This window comes from Podarcis cretensis (assembly GCF_951804945.1).
Source record: "Podarcis cretensis genome assembly, chromosome: 15".
NCBI lineage: Eukaryota > Metazoa > Chordata > Lepidosauria > Squamata > Lacertidae > Podarcis > Podarcis cretensis.
In genome coordinates, this window is record NC_137185.1 from 1,832,736 (window position 1) to 1,858,074 (window position 25,339).

General features: G+C 51.0%; 1 protein-coding gene across 1 annotated transcript; it reads right to left on the minus strand.

Annotated features, from left to right (window-relative positions):
* Positions 1–690: 690 nt before the first annotated feature.
* NUFIP2 (nuclear FMR1 interacting protein 2) lies at positions 691–25,339 on the minus strand. The gene is made up of 4 exons (XM_079955595.1): positions 24,401–25,339; positions 11,740–13,446; positions 6,469–6,501; positions 691–4,748 (listed from the first exon to the last, which is right to left on the minus strand). Exons 1-4 carry the CDS (start codon positions 24,660–24,662, stop codon positions 4,696–4,698), a joined length of 2,055 nt encoding a protein of 684 aa, XP_079811721.1. The 5' UTR covers positions 24,663–25,339; the 3' UTR covers positions 691–4,695.

Consider the following 25,339-nt stretch of genomic DNA (forward strand, 5'->3'; position numbering starts at 1 on the left):
ATGAATTGCAAAAAGTATTTTCAGTGCTACTCCTCTGCCCCCCCCCCCATAATACTTTTAGAATGTGACTTGGCAACAGGAAAGAAACCAAGAGTGACAAAAATAGGATGTGTTTGCATCTCCATTCAAGGCTAGACTGGTTCATTGCATTTGGCTATGGGGCTTCCTCCCATCACCACTCCCCCCCCCCCACTGAAAACTGGAAATATTCTACACTTTCCAAAGAGGGCTTCACACACCAGAGCAGTCGTCATAAATGGGGCACCCAGGGTTGCAAAGGTGGCACTGCTTAAGGACAGAGGAGGCTCAAAAACTGTGTTAAACTGACAGCTCCATGGGAACCCTGGGAAATGCAGCCTTGTCAATAGGAGCTAGGGAACTTCCAAGTTCCTTTGATACTCTTGCAATAAGCAAGCCGTTTCCAAGGGTCCCAGGCAAAAGCGGTGGTGGCCATTAAATGCATTTTGAGAGCCATTTTGTTTTGTTTTTAAAGTTCGGCATCTTTGGTAGCCCTTGGTGCAAAAGCAGTGTCCTGAGGGCCAGGAAGCCTTCAAATTTAAGCAAGCCTTAACAGACACCCCTCTTATTGTATTTTTGGCAGAGATTTGGATTCTCAGGTTCAGCACCTCACAGCCTGATGAGAAACGTCTTCATATGCCAAAAAGAGAACCCCTTAGCAAATAAAAAATAAAAAGCTTTTAATGAGCCTTGTGCCTTCCTGACATTTTGGACTACAACTCCCATCAGCCCCGGCAGCTGATGGGAGTTGTAGTCCAAAATATCTAAAGGGTACCAGGCTGGGGAATTATTCCAGCAGCTTCCCCCCCCCCCAAAAAAAACCACCCACCCCCATCCTTGGTATTTGCAACACCTACAAAGTTTGTTTTTATGATAACTATTTTATAATTTTAAAAAAGAGTGTTAAGCAGGCTGAACGGGAAAGGGCAGCCAGTGCTGGGAAGGGCAGGAAATCTGCAAAAGCTTATGTGTAATGTGGAGTCCCGTCCCGTCCCGAAAAAATGATGTGGATGTCAAAAACCCATCAAGGCCGATAAGAGAAGCGGAGGTGAGAGAACACTCTAGCCAGGTACAAAGTATGGTGCTCAACCGGAATCGATATATTTGCCACTGCCTGAAAAAGCCACCAAGACTTTTGCTCTTCGGAAATGAGAGGTCTGCAGTGTCGCAAGAGACCAGGGATGGCTCGGTTTTGTAGTAAGCACACAAACTCTCTTTCTGGGACTCCCGCCACTGCCCCTCTCTCCTCTAGAAGCAAATTCTCTGCTGCAGAGGTGATGAGCCTGTGGTCCGCTCCTAGATGCTGATGGACCAGTTCCCGTCTTCCCTGGCCACACAGGTGGCAGATGCAGAGTACACACACAAACACACCTGGCTTAGCAATACACAATAAGCCTGATAGACAGGAGCTAGTGGGGCAACTTTGGGGACCAAGCAGGACAGAAGGGCCCGACTTTATGGGGATGCCAACTCTGGTTTAGAAAGTGGCCCATTCAGCCGCATCCTGATTGCTGCTCAGCTGCCATGCACCCACCAGCATCTGTGAAGCGCCCAGCCATTCGCCCTTGCAATTTCCCGACCCGACCGCCTCTGAACGATAGAAATTCCTAGGTTCAAGCAATGCAGCACAGAGAGGTCTGGGGTTCCCCCCACCAACATCTTTTGTCTCCCATAGACTTGCACATATTGGGGGATGGAGAGCTGGCTGTAGGCAAAGCAGATCAACGGAGCCACAAACAAGAGCTGGAGAACTCTGGCTGGAAGCTAGAAACTTGTCGGTGCAAGTAGTCTCAACTTCTGTTTATTTTTTTAAAAGATTCTACAGGTTAGCCAAGGGAATAGCATCTCGACAGCTTCCTTTGTACATTTTTATCATCTCCATAGGAGCATCCGGCTGCGATGCAAACAAAACACCTGTGCCCCACGGCGTCGAGGAATTTGCTCGCCCCGATCAAAATATTTCCAGGGTAATGTCCAATAGATAAATCCACTCTCTTCCAGCAAGGCCACATCCTGTCCTATTCCCACCCCTTTCCCCCAAATTCTGACAACCAGAGAGAAGGGGATTTAGAGAAAATGGGGGGGGGGGTGAACACCTTCTCCCCCCTCCAGGCACATCACACAAAGCCATCTTGTAAGCAGGGAGATAGCACATGAATTCTCTCCTCCACCGCTAAGAATAGGGTTGCAGTTCCACCTTGGGGGCCACATGCATTGAAAAAGACACTAAAACCTTGACTCTCGTGCCCCCCCATTAAAGATGGTGGGCTGTATTCGGAGGAAGAACCGGCGAGTCACACTTGCACACATTTTGCCTGTTATTTGGATTACGGCACGGCTGCTGCGGAGAACCTTTGGATCTGCTGGACTACAACTCCCATCAGCCCCCAGAAAGCACAGCTGATGGACAGGGAGGATGGGAGTTGGCGGGCCAACAATGCTCTTGTTAAGCCACACCAGTTTCCCCAGATGTTCCAGACTACTTCTCCCATCAGTTTAGCACAGGAGCTGTAGCGCAGCACAACTGGAAGGCGCCCGGTTGGCAGAAGACCGGTCCATGTATTAAAAACATCCCTTCCATGTGCTGCCATCAGGAGCAATGGGCCCTCTGAGCGCTGCCGAACTACGACTCCCAACATCCCTGGCCACGCTGTCTGGAGCTGATGGGAGTTCAGCAACACCTGGAGGACTGAAGGCTCCCCACGCTGGGGCTCCATCCCTCACGGCTCAACCCCCCCCCCACGTCTTTACACACATATAAAACCGAGGAGGGAAGAGACTAAATTCTAATTATTAAAGAATGTCGAGAACCTTGTCTGAGCAGGGCTGGGGACTGAACTGGGGCATGCCCCCCTCCTCAACACCTATTCTCCCCCCCCCCCCAAAAAAATGGGCCACACTAAAGCAAGATGTATCCCCCACCACCACCAGATCTTTGTTGAGTCCACTCTGGGGAATTCTCAGAAGAGCAGACCCCCTTCCATGGGGCACCCGGGAATTGATTTGTTTTTGGGCCAACCCTTTCACATAAAGAGGGGCCCCTGCCTATTAGCCCCTCCCCCCAAAAAAATCACAGCACGACCGCCTTGCCAAACTCCACAGCTTGCCCCCTTGCCAGCCCCACCCCCCAAATTTGGATTTCTGCAAAAGGCAAAAAAATAATAATGACTTTATTAGAGCTTTTGACGCCACACTTGCAACCTCTTTCCGTTTCTGCTCTTGCGGTGAAAAGCTGGAGGTGAGGGGGGAAGCAGAAGCAAAGCCCAGATCAAAATAAAAATAAAAATACAGACAGCGGAAATCCATTAGAACAGGCCTCTTGATGTCAGACCATAAAAAAAACATTAATTGCCTGAGGGAAATGAGCTGGGGGGGGGGGAGAGAAATAGTAAAAGATAAGGCCTGGTGGGTTTTTTTTTTTCCTTTTAGAAAAACAAATTCCCAGATAGGAGTTGTAATGTGTGTAAACACATACACACACACCCCGGCGTTATTTGGAAAAGTTAGCAGAGGGCGGAGGGAAGAAATCACATTTTCCTTACGTTTCCAGCTTTGCAACAGAGGACTGACAGAGAACGGGAAAAATGAAAGGATCATCCAGGGGGAGGAAAACTCAAGAGAGTACCTATAGGCTGAACAAACTGCTTCGCTGGCTTCTTCCTGGGGATACAGAGCCAAGTGGCAGGAACGGCAATTTTAAACCCCCCCGCCTTTGCCATCCTTCCCTCTCCCCCCCAAAAAAACCCCAAACTCCTGAACCGCTTCTTTAAAATAAAATTAAAAACTCTCCTGGCGATCTGTAAAGTTTTGGACGGTGGCCGTCAAAGATGACACCCTCCCCCCCCCAAAAAAAAAACCATCATAACCGAAACGGCAGGTGTGTGCAGATGACACGACTGTAGTGATAACATCTTTTTGGTTTCCCCTGAAAGGAAAGTGGAGGGGAAGGCGCAGAGATTTTTAAGACTGATTTCCTCTCCATATCACACCTTCACTTCGACAAGGGGTGGGGTGGGGGGGAAAGAGAACCCCTGAGCCCCCTCCCCCAAGTGACCCTGCAGTTTTCGGATTCCATAAAACCAAAAGCAACGGAGGGAAACATCAGGGCGCAAGGGGAGGAAAACAGAGGGTCTTCCCGGAGACTTAGTGTGTCGTCGGCGATTGCAGACTCCCGGCGGAAAAACGGCTGGAGGCCCCCCCTCTCTCCTGCAGATGTCCAGAACCGTGCGGGGGGGGGGGCAGTGTCTCTACCCGTTAAGAATTCTTGTCCGGTTTCGAATAGGGCGGTGGCGGGGGAAAGAAGCAGGAGTCTTTTTTTGTAAGGGGAGAGGGCAGTGGAGAGGACTCAGAACCGAAGTTTTAAATAATACCGTAACGCGAGTCTCTGCCAATTCCACGTGAAAAGTCTCGCCGTGCCGCAGGCCCCTGTTTTCAATTTGTTTTAAAATAACTAATATATATAGATTTATATATATTTATATATATATATATAGATTTATATATATATATATATAGATTTGTATATATTATCCTGCGATTCTAGTTCCTTTTTCGCCGCCCCAGAACTGCCGCCACAGCCACCCGCTCTCCTGGATGTGCGGGGAACTGCGAGGCTCACGGCAGAGAGGCAACAGTGGCGGCAGCGACGAGAGAGTCAGCGGCCCTTTGCGGCTCCTATCATTGGTCGGGGTGATCCATGGCTTCATCGTAAGTGATTATCCTTTTGGGGTCTGGAGAAAGGGGAGAGAAACACAGCGTGTTAGAGGGGGATTTTTCACTGGTGGCAGATGACAGAGACTGTGACACCATGAGACTGGTGTAAAACCAAACCAACAAACAACAAAGCTTGTGGGTGTTTTTCCTGCAGGCAGAGTTCAAACTGCAGCTTTTCTCCTTTTGTAGCCATGGCCAGCTGCAACCAATTAGCCCAGAGCTTACAAAAACTGTTCTTAAAGGTACAAACATGTTTCTGTGCAGAATGTCTCCCAACACAGCGAGCGTCGTCAGGTCTTCAAGCGCGCACAAGCTACCCAATTGGTCCCCTTCCCCACCTATGCCCACTCAGATCTGTGGAACCGGCACAAACATGGGTGGCCCTTTCTGCATTTGTAAGAAAATGATCTTTGGAACTCCCTGCCAATTGATATCCCCACATGCTCTTTCTGACGCCTGCTGAAAGCATTTTTCTGTAGGCAAGCCTGTCCAGACATGTTGACATGTGTTCCATTTTCTTTTTTTGCAGTTTAATTTTTTTATTATTCTTTTTCCGCTTTGCTGGCGGCCTCCTTCCCCCCTTCCTTACTCAGGGGAGGCTTGGGAGCTGCAGTCGGGACGGGCGCTGTTGTCCTGCACCCCCGACAGCCCTCGTGGGCAGCTGCTATAGCAGCGATACCATAAGGGCACAAATATAAGCCACACTTTTAACTTTTCACAATTGGAATCTGGGAAAAAAAGTGCAGCTTATATTCGGGCCAATACGGTATAAAAACCGCTGCGAAAATGCTTTTTTAAAATACGTTTTGAAAAATACATTGAATTTGGCATAGCTCACCATCGTCATCTAGTGTCACATTTGTATAATGCACTTTTACTACTTTTTTTTTTACAACACACCTAAAACGTTTTATTTGCAGCTGTACAGCAGAGTCCTGATTTTAATCATTTTCTGTGTTTCAAATGATTTCTTTCAATGGTTTGGATTGATCATTTTGTTGTATCATTATTCTTGCAAACCTCTTTTGCTTTTTTAAAAATAATAATCTAATGTGTCATATAATGCTTATAATCAAGCAGTATATAAATTTTATGAAAACAACGAGGTCAAGGCAGAATACCTGGTTTTCTCCCTCCTCCTGCATATTAAGCTGATGGGTGGGAACCTTCGCCCTGCAGATGTTACTGCACTTCCAGCTCCTATCAGCCCCAGCCAGCGTCCCCAATGGGCAGGGATGAGGCGAGCTGCAATTTGGGCAACATCTGGAGGGACAAAGGTTCCCCTCGCCTGACATAAAGCCACCAGGGTCCTTCCTACAGGAAATTAAGATTAGTTTAAACCAGCTAAACAATGAAACCTCCCCAAGGAGAATTCCCAAACACTGGTTTGTGACAGGGTCTCTCTCCCTCTTGGAAAAAATCCCATCATCCCTGGGTTCAAACTTATACAAGGAAGGAAGCCCTCCGAGCGTCCCAATGGTCTCAGCCTGATCTACACCACAGGGCTGTTGTTGAGGGTAAATTATTGTGGTTTTATTAATGGAATGGCCCTCCCGATGTTGCTGAATTGGAATTCCCAGCATCCCTGCCCACTGGTCATGCTGGAAGGCCACAGTCCCCCACCATCGCCAGCCAAACTTCCACACAACTCCCCCTACACAAAATAAATTAACCTGCCCTTCCTTCGCAGCGGGGCAGAGGCAAAGCAGATTGTCGTGGCCGTCAAGAGATTCTTACCTTGCTTTTTCAAATTACAAATTGTTTCCATTTCTGTGGAGAGAGAGAGAAGAGGGGAAAGTTAAGTATTTCAGATTCGGATCTTCGTGGAGCATTTGACAAAAGCATGTTTCTTCAAGCAATACACCCACCCCAATTTCAGCAGGATTCCTGAGACACCAAGCACACATTTTTATTTAGCTACACTTAAAGGCTCTCTGGTTTGTCTTGAAGAAAAGGGTCACCTGCCCAGAGGAAAGCAATCTAAAAAGTTAGAAACACAGAAGAATGATAAAGAAGGCAGCCCTGTTTAGGGAAGCTTTTAATATTTAACTGACTGTTGCATTTTAATATTCTGGAAGCTGCCCAGAGTGGCATGGGTCATCTAGTCCAATCCGCTTCAATGCAGGAATTTCAGGATTCAGGGATGGGGAATGGGTGGCGCTCCCAAAGTCGCAGGACTACAACTTCCATCATCCCCACTGCCTGGGTCATGCCAGATGGGGATGATGGGAGATGGAGTCCGACTACGCCCAGCCCCTAACACAGCATTTCTCAATCTTGGGTTCCCAGCCACCATTGGACTACAACTCCCATCATCCCTGCCAGCTAGGGAGGATGGGAGTTGTAGTCTAGCAATGGCTGGGGACCGGAGCTTGAGAAACACGGCTGTCATGGGAAACCTTGCAAGCAAGACCTGAGTGCAAAAGCGACTTTCCCCAGAAACTGGAACTCACAGCAGGCTGGCAGCAACCCATGACTGCCGTGAGGTCAGCTGACCCCCTTGGCAACTGAATCCCACAACCGGTCAGAAAACAGCCATAAGATGTAGCAAGCCACAGTCGGTTATGATAAATTGGGCCAAAGATTTTGGGTATAATATACACTTAAAAGACTGGGGAAAACTGTGGAAAGGAGGATTGAAATTTACTGCATGCCATGCTTTGAAAGAAAATGTGATGGAAATGATGTATAGGTGGTACATTACCCCTGTGAAATTAGCTAAAATGTATGAAACAAGTAATAAATGTTGGAAATGTAAAGAAAAGGAAGGAACTTTCTATCACATGTGGTGGGAATGTAAAAAAGTGAAAAGCTTCTGGGAAATGATAATGAGATGAAAAAGATGTTGAAATATACATTTATTAAGAAACCAGAAGCATTTCTACTTGACATTGGAGGAGATGATAATAATAGACAGGGTTGTAAGCTGTTTTTATATGCAATGATGGCAGCAAGAATATTATTGGCACAAAAATGGAAGCAAGAAGAATTACCGACGAAAAAAGAATGGTGAATGAAATTGATGGGACTATGCAGAAGTGGATAAATTAACAGGAAGGATTTGAAACCTGCGGGACCAGAGATTCTGAGAAGACTGGAGTAAATATACGAACTATTTGAAAAGCAACTGTAATGAACAGATTACGCTAGTAGGACTGCAAGAAGTTTTGTTAAGGAGGACTATCTGAAACATTGCAAGAAAGACTATGAGGAGAATTATTAGTTGATGGTAATTAAGAGTAATAGAGAAATTAAGAAATGCAAAATAAGTGATAAAGAACGGAAAATCATCAGAGGTGTTGGCGGAAGTCTAAAACATTGTGTAAGATGAGAAGTTACGTTATACGATTGTTGGAAATGACATGTTAAAAAACCAATAAAAATGTGTGGGGAGAGAGAGAGAGAGAGAGAGAGAGAGAGAGAGAGATGCAGCAAGCCCCACACACCCCACCTCTGCTGTGGGGCTGCAGATCCACTAGCAGGAACTGTCCAGCTATCAATTCCCTGGTTTTGGGGCTCCAAGGAAGGAGATTCCGGCTAAACATCAGGAAGAAATTTCCGACAGTAAGAGCCATTTGACAGTGGAAGCGATTCCTGGACTCTCCTTCCTTGGAGGTTTTTAAGCAGAGGTTGGGTGACCCTCTGTCATGAATGCTTGAGTTGAGATTCCTGCCTTGCAGGGGGTTGGACTAGATGACCCTTGGAACCCCTTCCAACTCTAGGATTCTATGCTTTGCCTGCAGAACAGCCCAGGCTTGACCCTTTGAACGCCTCTCCCCGTTTGTTTCTCAACCCATCAAGCAGCAAAGGGGATCTTTGGAAAGCTGCTGCCGGTCAGTGTCAAGAAGCCTGGGGTAGATGGGCAAAAGAGTGATCACACCTCTTGGAGGCAAGATGTTAAACTGTTTTTATATGCAACAACAGCGGCAAGAGTCTTGTTAGCCCAGAAGTGGAAGCAAGAAGAAATTCCGACAAAAGAAGAACGGCAGACGAAATTAATGGACTACGCAGAATTGGACAAAACGACAGGAAGGATTCGAAACCTGCGGGACCAGAGATTCACAGAAGATTGGAAGAAGTATATGAAGTATTTGAAGAGCAATTGTAACCAACAAATTACGCTACAAGAAGTTTTGTAAGGAGAAATATACAAAGTGTTACAAAGTAGAAAAAGATAAGAGATATTGGTTATGAGTTCATTTAACAACATGATTTATTGCATTAGCCATGTGGCCATAGCATAATATACATAGAAATAACAACATAGAATAGGGGTGGGGAGATAAAAGTGGATGTCGTCCTGGGCAAATACTTTGAAAAAATAGGGATAACAAAAGTAACGGGGGATTTAAAACATTGAGTGACTGAGAATAGAAAAACAGGTTCGATTGTGCGGCGTATCAATTACATCTGTGGTTATGAGTTTTAAATGTAATAGGGAAAGTAAGAAACACATCCTAAGAGATTAGATTGGGAAATTTTCAGACAGGACTGATGGAAGTCAAAAAATTGAGTAAAATGTAAAAGTATGTTGAATTATTGTTGAAAATGGTATGTTAAAAAACTAATAAAAATTTATATATATTTTTTAAAGAGTGATCACGCCTCTTGGAGGCATCAAAACACCACTCAGCCAAAGAGGAGAGCTCTGATTTTATTTCTGACCAGCCTGTTAAAAGGGGAGCAGCCTGTGTTGTCTGAGATTTGGAGAGGAAGCCTTCTCCTCTTCCTCGTCTTCTACAGGGTCCTGCCCTGGGCAGCTTTACTCATGAAGAGCCTGCTCAGCTATAAGGCAGCAGCTTCCTCTGCCCAACGGGACGGTCGAGACACAAGGCACTTCAGCCAAGGGCTCAGCCTGGCGGATGCCCTCGAAGGAGCCAGGCGGCAGGTGCTCCGGTGGCGTCTCAGGGGAACAAAGGGAGCTGCCTTAAACAGAGCCTAGCTCAGCATTCTTGACACTGCCCGGGTTTCAGAGACTACGTCGGGAATTGAACCCGGAACCTTCAAAGCGGGCGCTCTGACGTCGGGCGGAGGCCCTTCTCTTAATGTCAAGGCCTGCTCCACATGCAAACCTCTCCACGTGACTCTGAACCACCTCAAGTGTTGCTATAAATACCCTCCTCCTTTTTTGCGTGTGTCAGATATTCATTAAAAACGTTATCACTACACAGTTTAGAACAAGAGCGGATGTGGTGAGCTTAGATCCATTCACAGAATGGCAGAGTCAGAAGGAGGCAATGCAGGACTCACAGCGACCCAAACTCTCTTTTGTTCCCTAACAGCTTCCATTATCCCAGATGTTGACAGGACTCCAACTTCTAGTGGCCAGAAAAGCCAGGGACAGTGATAACAAGGAGCCAGGAGACCAGAAACATCTGGAGGGGGTTGCTGCCTCTGGCACCCTACAGCCCCCGATCTGCAAAAATTGTTCGTGGATGGAGCCATAAACCGGCTAGCACATTTGCAAAGCCAAGAAGGGTCTGGTTTTCAAATTGGATGGGGGACCTGGAGCTGAGATTCCTGCAATGCGCTAGATGCCCCTCACGGTCCCTCCCAATTCTACAAGGCTACAATTCTAAGCCTTGCCCGTTTCTGCTGCCAGAGAAGAGAACCTCCACGTCTGGACACAGTCTACCTTATGGGACCAGCTGCTGCGGTTCAAAAAGACGATTGACATCTTTGCCCCGCTAACGAGCTTCCCAGAAGCACCCCTCTGCCCCTATCTGGCACTGGACGACATCAGGGGTGGGGAACCTGCATGCCCCCCCCCCAGGAGCTGGGACTCCAAATCACATTTGGGGAAAATGGGAGTTGTAGTCTGGTGGCGCCTGGAGGGGCTGCCCGAGGATCCCCCTCCCGAATCTCAAAGGAAGAGGACAGCCAAAGGTGCCCAAGGGGGCGTCAAGAGAAAGCGAGGCTCTCCCCCGCCATTCCACCCCCCCCCAAAAAAACCCTCTTTCCAGGTGGGGCTGATGGGAGTTGTAGTCGAAAACGCCCAGAATGTTGTCAGGTTGGCAGAGGCCACCATAAGAGAGCAGCGAAGCCAACTCCATGGCTGGGGGGGGGGCCTTAGCAAACTGCCACTCCCCCCCCCTTACACTACTGAGGCTTGTCCTGGACCCCCTTAAAATGACAACTTTAGAACCAGATTTTCCCCACACCAGCACTTGGGCACCTAAGCAGCTCCCACCATTGGTGAGCTCTGCCCCCTGGAAATCACTGTCGCTCCTGTGAGACCTGGGGGCTGCCACAAAACACAGCAACCCCTATTTTCAAATCTTTTTTCTTTGCAAAGAAAGGGGACGCAGAAAAAGAGGAGCCCCTGCTGTCTTAAGTACTTATACTCTTCCTCTCTTAACGTTTTCACTGGGATGGGACAATGAACACATTGTTGTGAAATGCTGCAAGCTACAGTATGCAGTCTTGGGAGGTCTGCAAGGCAGCCTATAAAGAACTAGCAGCGCAACGCAACACCTGGATAGGAAAGGAACAGGTGTTTTCCCCACATCCTTAGGCTGCAGATGTTGGAATGGCATGGGGCAGGAGAATCGAGGGACTGACAGTGTTGGATCTCTCTCTCACACACACAAATACAAAGGGGCAGGGGAGAAAATAAAAAATGAATAGGCATGTTAACAATGCTCTAGCAGCCTCAAATAGGAAGCGAGATGCCACAACCGTCCATTTTCTCAGACCAACACTCCAAAAAGACATATAATCTAAAAAACCATTTATCTTCTGACATCCGCACGGCTGTTTTTCACTGCAACACCCGCCCACTTCGATATTTCCCCCTGACAAAAAGCGCCCCAAAACCAAGTGAGGTTTCTTTCCTCCTCCCTCCCAGCCCACTTTCCTTTCGTGCTGCGTCCTTTGAGATTGTAAAAGGCCTTTTTTTACTTTACTCCCCCCCCCCCCCCCGTTAATAAAAAACAGTTCCCCAATCCCGCACTAAATCCAGACAGAACCGGAGGCTGAAGCAGGATGCCAACGAGGATATAGATTTACCTTGAGTGTGATATAGAACGGCCGCCCTCAGGTCAAAATCACCCCAACTCTCTTTCCTTCCTAGGCCACCCTGGCACCTCAGTTCTTTGGCGGAAACTAACAAATGGTTCGTGGGCGAGGCCAGGCGCCTCTCTACGTGGCAGTCCTTGGAGAGGAAAACAAAGGTGCCACCCACTTCGGCCTGGCACTGCCCGCCAAGCCGAAGGGGCTCCGAGAGGAAGCCGCTGCCGCCGACTGCCTCGCCCGCAGCCGCCAGCTTCAGGATCCTGCCAGGCAGCTGCAGGCTAGTCCGCTTGTCCAGCTCGTAGGCCTTGGGGAAGGCGGGCGGTTCGGGCCCCGCCTCGGCCCCCGGGGATGCCAGGGCGGCCGGGCCCTCCCCCTGAAATGTCACCTCCGCGGCCTGGGGGCCTGCCAGCTTCCGGGCCCCTGCCTCCGGGCCGGCGCTGGGCTCGTTGATGAACGACAACCCCCACTGGTTCTGGAAAATGTCGCCCAGGTTCTTCTGACTGGCCTGAGGCGGCGGCGGCGGCTCGGCCTGCACGGCGGTGCTGAGCAGAACGGCTTGCATATTCGACGGGTAGATGAACAGGCTGGATTTGGGCGGCGGAGGCTCCGCCGGGGCGCCCCCCAGGCCCACCACGTCCAGGGGTCCCGCCTCCGAGGCCGAGAGGACCCCGCCGGGCACGAGGAGGGGCTGGGGTCCCCGGTCGGCCCCCGCCAACACCGGCCCGTTGGAGAAGCCAGCCGAGGTGACGGATTTCATGGCGGACATGGGGACCTGCGAGAGGCGGCCGGAGGGCTGCGCCTGGGCTTCGGCGGCGGACGACGAACACAGGGAGGAGGACGAAGACGAAGACGAGGATGAGGAGAGGGTCGGGGAGGAGGCGCTCTGCACGGCGGCCTTGTTGAGGTTCTCCTTGACTTTGCTCGCGTAGCTGATCTTGGGGACGATCTTGGCGCTGCTGTTGTCCACCGGGAAGACAGGAGGCGGCTTGAAGAGCGTCCAGGAGTCCTCCTTGGAGGAGGCTGCCGGCACGTGCTTGCCCTTCGGCCGCTCCTCGAACTTCTTGCCCGCAGCGACGCCAGCCTTCCCGTCCGAGTTCTTCCGCGGTGGCACGTCGCCCGGCTTCCCGCGCCCGGCCCCTAAGCCCCCGGCCTCGCACTTCCAAGTCGGCTTGGGGGCGTCCACCCGGCCCCCCGCCTTCACCTCCCCGCCCTCGGGCTCCTGCTTCGAGGCCGCCGTGCTGGCTGAGGGTTCATGTGGCGCGGCCTGTGCCAGGCTGAGCGCCTCACAGCCCTTGGCGCTGTTGCGGCGCCCCTTCCGCTTCTTGGGGGTGGTGTAGCTGCTCTCTGAGCCGCTGCCGTCGTTGTCGGCCCCCCTGGCAACGTAGCCGTTGGCGATGTACCCCGTGGAGACCATGCCGTTGGGGATACAGAGGGCTTCAGGCTTGTCGGGGGACCGGCCCTCAAAGCCTTTCTCCAGCTTCTTGTCCGCGGCCCCTTTGGGGACAAAGCCTTTGGGCTTGAGCCCCAGTTTCCCGAAGGCACCGCTCCCCTTCACAGTCTGCTTGAGCGCCAGGGCAGGGTCCCCGGGGGTCTGGCTGCCGTTGGGGACCCGGGAAATGGGGCTGGCCGCAGCATCGCCCCCGTTCAAGCTCTTTGCGGGGGACTCCCGCTCTCCGACGCTGCCATTGAGCTCGCCGTAGCCTAGGAGGAAAAGAGAGGCAGAAGCGTTAAGGTCAGAAGCTGCGCTGCGTTCATGTCCCACCTAGACTGCCCTCTTGCCCGCTAGCAACTGGGACTTTGGGGGTAGACTGCCTCTGCACCTGGAGGCTCACCGCGGTCATCGCCCGCAAGTGGACACTTGCTGGAAGCAGGGTTAGAAACTAGCCAGGCACCAGGTGCGTTTTGCGACTGGCATGGGTCCAACTGCAACCATTTGAAGATCCCTGGATGTCAGGTTGGCAGACGGGTAAAACAAAATGGATCTGAAATACTGCCCTGGAAGCTTGAATTTGTTTTATTCTGTATTGTTTCATTTGATGTTCTAGTGTGTTGTCGACCACACTGAGATTTGTACTTTAAAATATAAAGTGGTATAGAAATGGAATTATTATTAATACTTCCAATGTGAAAAAACCTGGCATCTAGACATTACATTTATGGCAACCATAACCTAGGTTTAAGGTGCTATTTGGTGATCAGATTATATATCCGAGTTTTAACACTGGCTGTAAGCTGGTTGGGTCAGACTCACAGGGGAAAGGCAGCATATTAAATAAACTCAGCCCATCAAATATTATTGTTATTATTTGTCTGTGTGTATTCAAGAATACCTGGGTGCAGAATGATACAGTGCCTGCCCTCCACCCTAAGGTGCCAGGGTGGGTTACCACAAAAAATAATCAATCGATTATTTCACCTTTTTCTTTGCGGCAAGGTAGCATATGTGGTTATCTCTCTCCTCCTTTAATCTCCACAACAACCCTGCAAAGCAGGCTAGGCTGAGAGGCAGCGGCTGTAGCCCAAGGTCACCCACTGAGATTCCTGGGCTCCCTGAGATCCTAGTCAGACAATAACTGCTACACCACACAACAGGGTATAAAGAACCCCAAACTCTTACACATGAAGGAGCTAAAAGTTGCTTTTCCTCCTGTTAGAATACCAAACACTCCAATCTATGTGCTCAGTACCCATGTAAGTCTGTTATTTATTCATTTTCCCTCAGGATTTGCACAGTGGGGAGGCGTATGATAGGAGCATGGACCTCAATGGACCACACAATGTGGATGTGCCAAACCAAACAGATTCACAGTAGTAAAGGCACTGGGGACTTCAAGCCTGGACTACCGCAAGGCACTCTACGTAGGGCTTCCCTTGCACCTGATCTGGAAGCTGTGGTCAATGCAGAATGCTGCAGCACGGTTGCTGACCGAAGTGAGACCCACGGCACATGTGCTCAGAGATCTGCGCTGTGTGCCCACTTGCAGCCAGGCCAAGTTCAAGGCATTAATATTAGCAGACAACATCCTTACCAGCTTGGGACCAGAGATCCCCTTGCCCCATATAAGCCCACTTGACAGCTTCACTCTGCAGAAGCTGCCCTCTTACGGGTGCCACACAATTCCCGTTCCACATTTGTAAGGATTAGTGTGGCAGCCCCTACACTTTGGAACTCCCTGCCACTTGACACCAGGCAGGCGCCTTCGCTGCACTTTTCAGCAACTGCTCAAAAACATGCTCATTTAGGCACGCCTATCCAGAAACGCAGAACGCCTTCATGTGTATTTTAGCTTATCACCAATTTTATTTGATTAATGTTTTTAAATGCTTGTTTTTAACTGGGGGTTTTTGGGGGGGGTGTTGCATCTCCAGCCCTCTAGCAATGGGGCTCACAGATTCCCCGCGGACTGCAGAGAACTTGGGGGCAGAACTTCTGTCTTATGCTGAGTTCCGGAGTGGGTGGAAACGTCTGCCTGCTCCAAAATTCAACATGACTCAAGAGATTCCCCCCACTTATTTTTCCCCTAACAAGGTGGGAGCACAACTCTGCTGAGCCAAGCACAATGCCAAAAACCTCCCAGCTGATGGAAACGGGGAACTTTTGGTGCTGAGACGTGGCCCTGCTGTTCCCAAACAAACAAAAAATTATCCATTCCAGGTAGGAAGACTCTGCCTGAATCCCACTGCACTGAGCTAGGCGGACCAACTCTCTGTGTACTCCGATCAAGGCAGCTTCCTGCGTTCCTGGATGCACCTAGGACCTCGTGAATTCAAAACAGATGCTCCACAGCTGAGCCACAGCCCATGCCCAGGAGACCTCAGGCTTATGCGGGGAGCTTTCCTACGCAGAGTAAATCCATGGGCACTGGGTTTACTGGAGATGCCATCAGGGATGGAACCAAGAGCCTTCTGGTTGCCAGGCAGATGGTCTCTACCCCTGAGCTATGCCCCTATGACAGGGGTCAGCAAACTTTTTCAGGAGGGGGCCACTGTCCCTCAGACCTTGTGGGGGCCAGACTATATATTTTTTTTGGGGGGGGGAGAATGAAGGAATTCCTCTGCCCCACAAATAACCCAGAGATGTACTTTAAATAAAAGGGCACATTCTACTCATGTAAAAACACACTGATTCCTGGACCATCCGCAGGCCGGATTTAGAAGGCGATTGGGCCGGATCCGGCCCCCGGGCCTTAGTTTGCCTACCCATGCTCTAAAGGTAAAGGTAAAGGGACCCCTGACCATTACATCCAGTTGCGGACGACTCCAGGGTTGCGGTGCTCATCTCGCTTTATTGGCCGAGGGAACCGGCATACAGCTTCCGGGTCGTGCGGCCAGCATGACTGAGCCTCTTCTGGCAAACCAGAGCAGAAATGCCGTTTACCTTCCCGCTGGAGTGGTACCTATTTATATACTTGCACTTTGACATGCTTTCAAACTGCTAGGTTGGGAGGAGCAGGGACGCGGGTGGCGCTTTGGGTTAAACCACAGAGCCTAGGACTTGCCGATCAGAAGGTCGGCGGTTTGAATCCCCGTGACGGGGTGAGCTCCCGTTGCTCGGTCCCTGCTCCTGCCAACCAGCAGTTCGAAAGCACCCATGCCCTATGCTTTCCAGTTCCTTCCCACATAAAAATACCATTCGAAGGCACAAGGGAAACTGGAACCGCAAGACGAGCCCTTATTTTAGTTCAGCTGGTAAGAGTAGGAGACTCTTAATCTCAGGGTTGTGGGTTTGAGCCCCATGTTGCGCAAGAGATTCCTGCATTTCAGGGGGTTAGACTAGATGACCCTCGGGATCCCTTCCAACTGGACGATTCCATGATCTCTGTGGTAATTGTAGAGTTTGAAAGGATCACAAGTTCCATCTAGGCCTAACCTCTGCCATGCAGGTATCCCAACCTTCCACCGTCAAGCAGCTAACACTTAATTTTCTGCATGTAGCTATAGCCTTATAATACAGGAGAAAGCTATGAGTTGATGATACAAGCTGCCCCCTGGTTCACCACCATCCCAAGAACTACAGACTAAGAGAGGGGACAAAACACCTCCGAGCAGCAGAGGCTGCTCCCAGCTCCAACTTTAAGTGGATTAGGCCAGGGCACCAGCCATTTCCACAGCCTGGAAACTGCTAAGCGCACAGAGACTCGGCTGGCGAAGGATTTTTTCTTCCTGTTAATATTTATTCTGCCACTGCTGTTCTTTAGAAATGTTTAGAGAGAAAGAAAAGGGACACGGGCACAGCAGTGTTGCACTGGGGGAAGGTGATGAACGGGTAAGAAACTTAAGAACCTAAGGAGAGAAAACTACCAGGATCAGGCCCATCTAGTCCAACGTCCTGTTCTCACAGTGACCGGCCAGATTCCTGTGGGGAACCTGGATGCAGGATGCGAGCACAAGAGCCCTTGCCCTTCCTGCAGTTTCCCACAACTGAGATTTAGAAGCAGGCAGAGTAGCCATCATGGCTAAGCCATTAATAGCCCTCTCCCCTCCACTGATTTGTCCAATCTCTTTTAAAGCCATCCATACCCGGGATGTCACCACCTCCTGTGGCATCGAGTTCGAAAGTCACCGAACAGACACCGCAATTCAGAAATGCAGGGCTTGGGAACCAGGAGCATCAAAACCCCTTCCATTATTATTTTACATTCTGGTCCAGATTTTCCAAGTATACAAACAGAAGACGCCCTTGAGGCAGAGTTCGAAATTAGCAGGGCACCAGGCGCATTTTGCGCCTAAAGAGTCTCCATTTGCGAGCACCTCAAAAAATCTGGGCGCCATTTTTTTTGCGCCTGGCTGACATTTCCAGGATTACGGAAATGTGGGCCCTTTGAAGCCTCGAAGTAACTGTTAAGGATAGACAATATGTCAGAGTTTAACAAAAAAGAGGAGAGTGTTTTGGAAACTGAAGCACGGTACCAGTATTTTTATTGTCAACACCAAATTAAACATGCGTTAACAATTTCTGCTAAAAATGTGATACTAACAATGTGTCGCTTACGTCAATTGCGAATTAATTCCTGCTTATCAAAATAATAAATAAATAGTTGCTGACTCCCCGCCAAAATGGCGACTAGACGTTCTGTTTGGCGCCCACAACTCAGGTCCCAGGAGCCATTTGGCTCCTAGCTTTTCCACTCTAGTTTCTAACACTTCCTGGAGGCCTGTGCAGGGAGAGAGTGACCCTCCAAGGTGTGATGTTACTACAGCTCCCATCATATCCAGCCATTCTGGCTGCTGGAAGTTTGAGTCCAACAGCATCTGGAAGGCCACACAGGTCGTCTCCCCCCCCATCCCCGAGCTACAGCCCTTTCCCCTCAAAATGCAGCAGGTTTCCAGACCTGATGGCTCTTAATCAAGGAAACTACCTTATGAAGAGTCCATTTAGCTTGGTACTGTCTGCACTGGCTGCACTGGCTGGCAGCAGCTCTCCAGCTTCAGAAAGGATTCATTCCCAGTCTGACCTGAAGATACCAAGGACTGCATCTGGGACCTTCTACATGCAAAACAAATACTCCAGCCCTGAGCTATAGCCTTTTTCCAAATGCCACTGGACTCCAACTACCTCCATCCATAACCACTGGCCATGCTGGCTGCTGGGAGCCCGAAAACATTCCAAGGATCTCACAGGGAAAAGACGCCAATTTTTTCTCCACTGGATTTCAAACTTCAGGGAACTGGAACCACTTCTGTATTTATCCATCATCCAGCCTGGACACTGAGATCCAGCACCGAGGGCCTTCTGGCGGTTCCCTCACTGCGAGAAGTGAGATTACAGGGAACCAGGCAGAGGGCCTTCTCGGTGGTGGCGCCCGCCCTGTGGAACGCCCTCCCACCAGATGTCAAGGCAATAAACAACTATTTTACTTTTAAAAGACACCTGAAAGTGGCCCTGTTTAGGGAAGTTCTTAATGTCTGGCGCTGTATTGTTTTTGATATTTGGTTGGAAGCCACCCAGAGTGGCTGGGGAGACCCAGTCAGATGTGCGAGATATAAATAATAAATAATTATTATAATATTATTTAGGAAACCAAAGACCTGCTACAAATCTCGGCGCGCTGCAAATGATTCTAGGACGCATTCTGTGGGGTGCAATCCAACAGTGTTTCTCCACTAAACCAAAAGTGCGGCCCGGAACACATCCAAACCGCATCTCAGCGCAGAGAGACAGCTGTCCAGAGAGGACAAACACTGGCTTTCAGGGCTGCCACCTCTGATGAGCCCCAGAACTCAGTTTGAAAGCCAGGGGTGCACCCATGACTTGCAGGCATGGCAGCACCCTCTCCTTTCATGCAAAGCGAAAGGTGCCAGGGTTGACTATGAATTCACGGGTGTTGAGAGTCCAGTGGAGGGGGGGGGAGAAGAGACTTCAAGCCCCAAATGCAGCAGGTATGTGGCCACAACGCTCCAGCGGCAGTGTGGAAGATCAGCCCATGCCAATGCAATGGGGGGAAATCTGTGGTGTGTGCAGGGCAAATGGCAGATGTTTGTTCTGGAGAGGATCTCCTCCAACTTTGATGCAACATTACAAAGGTCAAGAGGCCTGGGAAGGGTGTCTTTTGCATTTGGGAAAGATGAAAGTACTGTAAATCGCTTAGAGGTGCCTCACAGGAAGCTATTCTCAAAGGGAAAATATAATAATAATAATAATAATAATAATAATAATAATATCATCCAGCCACCTTGGACTCCTTTGGGAGGAATGGTGTGATATAAACTGAGTAAGAACCCAAGAAGAAAGAGCCTGCTGGATCAGGCCCATGGCCCATTTCAACCAGCATCCTGCTCTCACTGGGGCCGACCAGATGCCCATTGTGGGAAAACCACAAGCAGGGCCTGAGAACAAAGACATTGCTGCCTCTAACTGTGGAGACACGCCAAAGCCACCAGGGCTGGCCGCCTTCGAAAGCCCTCTCTTCCTCCATGAATTTGTCTAATACAGTGGTACCTTGGGTTACATACGCTTCAGGTTACATACGCTTCAGGTTACAGACTCCGCTAACCCAGAAATAGTGCTTCAGGTTAAGAACTTTGCTTCAGGATGAGAACAGAAATCGCGAGGCAGCAGCAGGAGGCCCCATTAGCTAAAGTGGTGCTTCAGGTTAAGAACAGTTTCAGGTTAAGAACGGACCTCCGGAACAAATTAAGTACTTAACCTGAGGTACCACTTAGTCTTTTAAAGTCACCTCGGTCGGTGGCCATCCCTGCCTCCTATTCCATAGCTTTGACGCTGCGCTGCGTGAAGCAGAACTTTATTTTACCTGTCCTAAATCTAAATCAGCTTCACTGGGTGTCCACGAATTTCAGTGTTATGAGGGACGGAGACAGACTTTTCCCTATCCACTTTCTCCCTGCTGGGCATAAACACATAAATGTCTATCATGTCACCCTTAAGCTGAAAAGCCCCAAATGCTGCAACATTTCCTCCTAAGAGTCTCGCTCTATCTCTGGATCACTTTGGCTGCCCTTTTCTGAACCGCTTTCAGCTCTACAATATCTTTTTTGAGTTGAGGCAACCAGAACTGTGCACAGTCAATAAATATTAATGTTACGAATGTCGTGAAAAAGAGCCATGATCTCTGGTGGACCCTCTGTTGGGATGTGCAAGCTTTTGAGCTTCCCAGAACTTTCAAGGATGCAAAATGTTATTGCATCTGTTTAACCTACACTGTCTTCGACCTGTGAAGGCCTTGGGATGACAAACCTGCGGCCTTCCACACGATGTTGGACTACAACTCCCATCATCCCCCACAGCGAGCAGACCCAATGGTCAGGGATAAGGGGAGCCATGGCCCAGAAACATCAGGAAGGCCGAAGGTTCCCCGCACCTGTACTAAGGTGATGAGATGGGGCCTTTTCAACGGCAGCACCAAGTCTTTGGAGCATCGTCCTGCTGTTAACATTTTGCTGTGGAAAAGAGGCTTGCAAGCCTGGCTTTGTAAGCAAACCTTCAGGTTAAATTAGATTCACTGCTGCAAAATTTTGGGGTACAATATTTTGCTTCTGCCTGACCTGCCGCCTTTAAATATTGTTACCGTGAACCATGTGAAGAGTTACTGACCTAGAAACAATATATAAATTTCTGTTGCTATTTGTATTATTACTATTTCATACAAATACCAATCTGTGTGTTCGCACGCACACTGGTTCCTGACTAAAACAACCTGAAAGAGAGGAACCGAATCAAAGATTTTCCCCACAAGTCCTCTTCTGTCCACTTACTGAAGATTTATTTGGAGAGACAGGATGGGGAGAGTTTTCTACAGAACAGGGACATCAGTGTCCACACACCTTCCAATCCATGAAAGGAAGGTTTTAATGGATCACTAAAAGGGAGAGGGGAGTTTACGGCTCCTGGACCACCATGCACACTTCATGTCTGGGAGCTCATTATTTCAGATTTGGTCGCTTATAATGCCCATGAAGAGAACGCAGGGAGGTTTCATTCAAGTTTTTTGCCAGCTGCAGGGTAAAGATCTGGACCACGCAAAATCTGGCCAACATCCTCCCCAAAATGATTTTAATAGGAAATGCCCCATATTGTATTGGCTTGAGGGACATAACTGAGGGTTGGGTTTGTTTCATAAGCATTCATGTTTTCATACAAAAATACTATGGGAAGTGGTTGCCTCAGCTGAAGAAAGCAGGGGCCCTACAAAGGAATTTCATCTAGGGCAGGGATGTCCAACTTCCAAGAGACTGCGATCTACTCACAGTGCTAAAAAAACTGGCAATGATCTGGCCATTGTTATTGGAGGATGGACCAGAGTTATTGAGCTTTTTTGGGGAAATCAAAGTTCTTGAGCTATTTTAGGGGGAGCGGGAATAGACCTGGGAGGTGGCGATCTACCTAGGACACCCCCATAATCTACCAGTGGATCGCGGTCTACCTGTTGGACATGCCTGATCTAAGGGGAACCTGGAGACCTCCAGATGTTGCTAGACCACGGCTCCACCATCCCCGAACCATTTCCACACTGGCTATAGGAAGCCCAGCAACTTCCAGGGGGCCATAAACTCCTCTGATCTGGCCCAGAACTGTCCACTCTTCCAGGCAGTTAGTGCTCAAAACATTTCAGGAAGAGGCATCCCTTGGCCCTGCTTAAGGGTCACATCCATCTCCCAAGGGGATGCTTAAGGGTCACATCCATCCTGGGAACTGTAGTTTGTTAAGGGTGCTGAGGACCACTGGAGATCCTTCCCAGAATTACAACCCCCAACATCCTTAACAGAGCACAGCTCCCAGCATTTTGGGAGGTGGGTGAGATGGGGAGGTAAGATGGGTGAGATGTTCGACTGGTGTAAAGGGGCTTTAAACACTCTCTGTCCAACATCTGCCTCTCTCCCCATGGTACCCACAGCTCAAGTCCTTGCTATGCATTTGGGGGCTCTGGTACCCACACAAATCTTCCCAGACACTTCCACAACAGAAGCCCTTGTGGCACTGTGGCTCAAGCGGCACACTAGGTCTAGGAGACCTGGGTTCGAATCAGCCAAGAAGCAAATCTCTCTCTCTCTCTCACACACACACACACACACACACACACACACAGCCTCCTTGCAAATCTTTTGCAAGGATAAAATACAGCAAGTAAGAACCCCTAAGCTCCTATGAGTGGGGTAGTAACAACAATGGAACAAATCCATCTTGGGAGGTGGTGGGCGCCCCTTTGCTTAGGCTTGGCCACCCTGGTCCCCCCCCCAGATGTTTTGGACTACAACTCCCATCAGCCCCAACCACGTTAGCCAAGGCTGAACCAGATGACCTTTGGAGCTCCCTTCCACTTGCATGACAGAGATTATTATTAAGGAGAAGTTGTTGATAATTAGAAGAAAACAAGCTGCAGGTTAAAAGCACAGGGTTCAAAAATCACACACACACACACACACACCCCGCTAACCAGGTGACCTTGGGAGCAATCACCTCTTCTTCCTAGCTAGCCTACCTGGCAGGGTTGTTAGGAGCGCAAAACCGGGTGAACATAACACACGACCCCAAATCCCTTGCAGGGGAGGGGGAGGCAAGACTTTCAACCATCATCTTAACAAAGCCCCCCCAAAAAACCCTGCCTGTCCTTCGCAGGCTTTCCGGTCTGCCTTGCGCCCCTAAAAACCCACCCACCCCCGTCTCCCCAAAAGAGAGCCCCCTTCCTCCATCCCGCGCCCCCACCCCAAAAACCCCTTGTTGCTTCCAGACATCCTCCCGCCGCCGCCCCCCCCCCAACCCACCAAGCCCCCGACCCTGGCGGACAATGGCGCCGAGCCGGCCAGGGCCCATCTAGGCCCGAGCCAGGCCAGGGCGGTGGCGGTCTCGGCGGCTCGCCTCCCGCCCAACATGGCGGCGAAGGCCCCGGCGGAGGAGGAGGAGAAGGCCCGGGAAGGAGGCGGCCTCGCCGGCTGCCAGGCCTCGAGAGCAGGGGGTCCCTCCCGGCCCCGCGAAAGGACCGGCAGAAGGGAGGAGGCCTGGGCGGCAGATCTGGGTCTCTGCGCTCCTATGCCGCCGCCTCTTCCCGGGCCCAGCCAGGCCCAAGACCCCCGCCCCAAACAGAGCCCCCTCTTCTCCCCCAGGAGAGGAGAAGCACCGCGCTCGGGCCTAAGCCAGGCCAGCCTCGGCCTCCCCCCCCCAAAAAAAGTACACATTTAACCCCCCCCCAATACACACATCATTCCCAGCCCCCCAACCGATTGTTCACATATCCCCAGCCCCCCACTCACCTGCCCACGACTCGCCCCCCACCTCCAACCCCGTCCTGGCTTGGGAGTCTCTCTCTCCCGACCCCCCGGCAAAATAAGAGATATTTGGGACCTGGCAGAGGGACCCCAGCCCTTCTTGGTCGCCCTAAACCCCCTCCCATACATTAACTAAGGTTTGCTCCTGGCTCAGACTGGGGGTCCCAGGTATTTCCCTCATCTCCCCCCAAAAGGTGTAATGTTGTGTCTGCGGCACGAAATGCGCCCGCCACCAGAAATAATCTGATTTCTCTCTCTCTCTCTGCATCCCCAAAACAGCTCCCACATTTCAGGTTGTGAAGGTCCGAGTGTATCCTGTTAAAAAGTGAAAGCAAATAAAGACCCTCTCTACTGCCTTCCCGATTCTGATCCGGGATCTGATTTTTCCTCCCAAAAAACGAGAAACCACGAATCCCACCACCATCCTGGTTCTGGCCGGGATCCAGTGGGAATCTCCCCCTCCCAAACCTTCCTGGTAGCATATTTTTATTCTTGTCGCCAAAGAACGAGCTGCCTTCCCTCCTCTCTGGCCCCATCCGAGGCAAGCTGTGGGGAGACCGACGCCGCTCAAGGTCTAGGGTGGCGAGGCAGCATGGAAACACCGGGGTCTGGCTTTCTCCCCCCGCCCCCCAAAAAGGTCCCGATCCATACCCCCATCTACTTCTGCCCCCGAAAAAAACCAGCCAGCTCCCATCCGAGATCCAGAAAGCCTTTTCCTCCCTCCTGGCAAGGGGGTCCCCCTCGGCCTCTCCAAAGCGCGCAACACGCCCGGAGACCTCCAGCCGGGATCTCCCACCCCCCAAAAAAGAACTCGGAGGTCAAGCCGCTTGGCCCCCCTCTCAACCGCCCCCAGCCCCCATATGTGCGCCCCCGACCGGCGGCGCCGCCCTCTCCACCCCTCGCCGGCTTTTTGCGCGCGCCCTGGGCGGCCGACCTGCTTTCTTCCTGGGCGCGTCGGGCTGCTGGCCTGCTCCTCCTCCTCCTCCGGCGCCGTGCTTGGGCTCATGCTTGAGGGCTTGCAAAGGCGCCTTCGGCGGGGCCTTGGCGGGCGCGCTGCCCTCGGCCAGGTGCTGCTGGTGGTGCTGGTGGTGGTTGTGGTTGTAGTAGTAGTAATGGTGGTGGTGGTGTTGGTGCTGAGGCGCCTGCTGCTGCTGCTGTTGCTGCTGTGCTGGCTGATGGCCGGGCTGCTCCTCCATTGAAAAGCCACGGGGCCTCCGGATGATGGCGGCGGCGGCGGCGGCGGCGGCTGGCTCTCCCCCCACCCCCGATCCTTCTGGCGCCCCCCTCTCTCCGGATCCTCCCTTGGTTGGCTGCACCGTCCGGGAAAAGGGGAGTCTCTCTCGGCTCGCGCGCTCGCTTCCCGGACGCCCCTGCCCACAGCCCGCCGGGGGGAGCGCGGCGCGCAACAGCCAGCCACCCAGCCCGTCTGCCGCTCCGCTCCCGGCCTGGAAAGAGAGCTGGGGGGGGGTGGAGGGGGGAATCCAAGCAGACTGACAACCGATCTCCAGCAATCAAGAAGCTTCCGGGCCTCGCTGGCCCCGCCCTAGCCAGACCCCCCCTTTGGTTTTTTGCGCCCCCTTCTTCTCCTCCGGTATTACTTCCCAAGTGCCAAACTCCCTCCTCCTTCCAGCATTCTTGGCACGGGCTGGGGGGGGGGTCCTCCTTCCCGATGTTTTTTTCCCCCCTGGGCTTCCCGGGCTGCTTTCTCCGGCCAAATCCAACGTCAGCACTTCGGAGTCTCGCCTCTTTCTTCCCCGGCAAGCCGGCGTTGGCGAGGCGGCGGCGTTGGCGGCGGCGGCGGCTCCCCTCGATCCGGCTCTTGCTTCGCTAAAGGCGCTTTCGCACGCAGCCCCGCCGCCGCTGCGCGCGCTCC